Source organism: Triticum dicoccoides, chromosome 5A, assembly GCF_002162155.2.
Source record: "Triticum dicoccoides isolate Atlit2015 ecotype Zavitan chromosome 5A, WEW_v2.0, whole genome shotgun sequence".
NCBI lineage: Eukaryota > Viridiplantae > Streptophyta > Magnoliopsida > Poales > Poaceae > Triticum > Triticum dicoccoides.
The window spans coordinates 330,529,869-330,533,215 of record NC_041388.1 but is presented as its reverse complement, the minus strand read 5'-3'; the positions used below and the strand labels follow the sequence as shown (position 1 = coordinate 330,533,215).

Genomic DNA, 3,347 nt, shown 5'->3' with positions numbered 1-3,347 from the left:
GCGCAAAAGTTACAAAGCCAAAACCAACACACTGCAAAAGAAGCCTAGCCTAACAAAACCAAAACTAAAGGAAACAGAAACCCGAACTAATCTACAATGTGGAAGAGGGGAAAAAACGATGCTAAGCTATGCTACGCTGCGACCAGCAGATCTGGGAATACTACCATCTGAATTAAAGTAGGCGGTCATCAGTAGTTACTTAACTCGGTAATTATAAGGGAAAACGAAAGGGTTATGTATTCAATTTTGAAACCTTCTTCAAAACTCAAGCTCATTATTTGTAGAAGTACTACAATAGGTGGCGATTTAATAGTACAAATTGAGCTACCATTTAAACATTTATCAGTGAATTAGGGTGCGTGGATTTAAATTTACCATGCTGTGCACCAAGGAAAAACTACTAACAAGAAAAACCAGTATCAGCAAACAAGTTTGGAATTATAATCAGAACTACTTGACTAAAGAAATCTTTACTTCATTAACATGGACACTACTAAATAAATATGATGAACATGCAATAGAAGTGATACTGCAGACATTATAGATCAAGTTTCTTGAGCAAAAGCACAACAAACATCTGTTGTTACCTCCACTGGATTTGTCCCAACATCAATCACAACTGCACCTTGCTTTAACCAACTTCCTCTTACAAGGTTGGCCACTCCAGCAGCTGAGATCACAATGTCAGATCCACGAGTAATCTCCTCTGGATTTTCTGTGTAGGCATGGATAGCACTTACAGTAGCGTGATGTCTCTGGGGAAACAAAATGAAGTTCAAATACAGCCATCATAACATAATGCAGTTCAAAACTGAAGGATAATCATTCCTGAGTACATTTTAGAACTTTACCTGTAAAAGTAAGGAAGTGGGTAATCCAACAACTTTGCTTCTCCCAATAATAGTCACATGCTTTCCCATGAGATCAATACCAGATTGGAGCAATAATTGAAGGCAAGCCTTTGCCGCACAGGAAACAAACAAAGGTTTCCGGCTTCTAAGGGCAAGATTACCAACGTTTAAGGGGTGGAAACCATCAACATCCTTGTCTAGGCTAATGGCGTTGAGAATCTTTTCTTCATCCATATGCTGATTTACACAAAATGATCAAATAAAATTAAAAGGCTTGATGAACAGAGCTTGGACATAAAGCCAAATATACATTGAAATGAAAACTCAGATAAAATACAACTGAAGTTGCCCATCTATTACCATGACAACAGAAGTACTTTGTATTATTCAGTTACCAAAATAATTTTGTAATCTGTGTAGATGAAAAAGGCTTTCATGGTATCAATCTATGAACTAAACCAAACATCATCCTTTTATAAGGCGGCAACCAGAAAAGTAGAATAGATTACTTGTGGTAGTGGTAGCTGAACAAGGACGCCATGAACGGATGGGTCTTCATTGAATCTTGACACCGAATCCACCACCTCATCTTCTGTGCAGTTCCTAGGCAACTCTGCCAGCAAAGATTTTATTCCGACTTCCTCACAACCCTTTACTTTAAATCTCACGTAGGACTGAGAGTCCTTTCTATCGCCTACCAATACGACAGCAAGGCCAGGAACATGTCCGACTGCATTTTTCATTTGAAGAACCTCCTCAGCAACCTGTAACCTTATGTCCTCTGCAATGGACTTGCCATCGATAATGGTTGCCGTGGACTCATAATCAACTACAAGACCAAGAAAAGTATGAACACACAACAATCAATAATTAGCATAAGATGCTAAACAATGAGATAAGGTGAAGCACAGATGCTAAACAAGGATTCATCCATGTCCTTTACATGGAAGTGAAAGCTAGTCCCAACCATAAAAGGTATCAAACCTTGAAATTCTCCGACACCATTTCACCAACCAGACATAGTAATACTGCAGCACGCCAAATACCACTACTAAATCTAAGAAAGAAAGGAAAAACCATTATTCGGGTACTTACAACAAGCTAGACCAACCAAATCGAGGCATCAATACTAGACAGTATAAGAAGAGCTTCTAAACAATCTCCACTTGCCCTCTGTTTAAACGAACATTTTGATGTGACAGTGCTTCCACTTTCAGAGGATAGAGATAGATAGAGCTTAAAACCTCCTCTAAATCATTAGCAGCACTACTTCAGGGTGGCCATGGGTTCTGAACAATCGCACCAACTGAAAGCAAGCGGACTCAGCGTTCTTAAACTTCATATTCCAAATTTCTAATCGTGTTTACATTTAATGCTTTGTACAATATGAAATCCCGAAATCACTGATCCAAGAAGCGTACGCCAATAATACAACACCATAACGCAGAGATTAGCAAGAAGAACATGAGTCCCGCTCACCTCCGGCGGCTCGCGGGGGAAGCGGGCTCGCCGCGGGGCGCGGGGGTGGATCCCAGGTGTCGGTGATGTCTGGTCCAAGAAAGCTGCTGCTACTGCTCCTCCGCCGGCGCGTCCTCGCCTTGTCCTCCCCCGCCGCCGCTGCAGCCTCGTGGAGACCGCGCGCAGCACGAGGGAGCGAGGAGGTAACAAGCGGGATGGAGCGTCGTCTAGTGGCGGCGAGCAAGGCTACGGCGGCGCCGCCCATGTCCGTCCAAGCGCTTTGCCGAGAAGCGCTCGCAGCTCTAGGCCGAATGAGGAGATATTGATGGACCTTTGGGCCTGTTGGGCCACGTGACCGGCTTTTTTTTAAGAGTCTCTCTGAGCGCATCTTTGCTAATTAAGGGATACCCTTTACAACGATCACTCCACCTTCTCATACACTCACAAAGAGTTTTTCTATTTTTCTTAAATTTATTTATTCAAAAAATATTTTGAACCGTGTTTTCAAATCCCAAACCATTTTCACCGTTTGATTTCTCGTGCCGAGATCTTCGAAACTAGATCTCATATTAATAAGGTTACGATGAACTTCTTTTTCATGAAAAAACCGGAAGAAAAAAAGTCGGAGCCAGAAGCATGTTTTTTTTAATTTCCTAGAACTTATGCTTTTCGTGGAAGCAAATTTGTGCCTCCACGAGCAACAATGCTTTTCGTGAAAGAAAAATATGTTTTTTTCCTTTTTGAGAGGCACAACGATGCTTCTCGCGGAAGAAAATCTGTGCCTCCACGAGAAATAAATATGTGCCTCTCGTGGAAAAAGACGCATTTTTTTTCTTTTCAAGAGGAACGGTTATGCTTCTCGCGGAAGCAAATTTGTACCTTCACGAGAAGAAAATTCGTCTCTCTCATGGACTCGTGAAAGTAAATATTTGCCTCTCGTGGAAGCCAAAAGACACATTTTTTCTTTCCGGGAGGCACTACTTTGCTTCTCGCTGAAGCAAATTTGTGTCTCCATGAGGATCAAATCTATGCCTCTCA

General features: G+C 41.7%; 1 protein-coding gene across 1 annotated transcript in view; it reads right to left on the bottom strand.

Annotated features, from left to right (window-relative positions):
* Positions 1–2,621, bottom strand: part of LOC119301309 (bifunctional protein FolD 1, mitochondrial-like) — a 3,778-nt gene extending 1,157 nt beyond the window's left edge. Inside the window, exons 1-4 of the mRNA XM_037578258.1 lie at positions 2,331–2,621; positions 1,361–1,680; positions 852–1,088; positions 588–755 (exon numbers count right to left, since the gene is read on the bottom strand). Coding sequence (XP_037434155.1) covers positions 588–755; positions 852–1,088; positions 1,361–1,680; positions 2,331–2,574 — 969 coding nt within the window. The 5' untranslated portion in view covers positions 2,575–2,621. The remainder of the gene's footprint in view (positions 1–587; positions 756–851; positions 1,089–1,360; positions 1,681–2,330) is intronic.
* Positions 2,622–3,347: the final 726 nt, after the last annotated feature.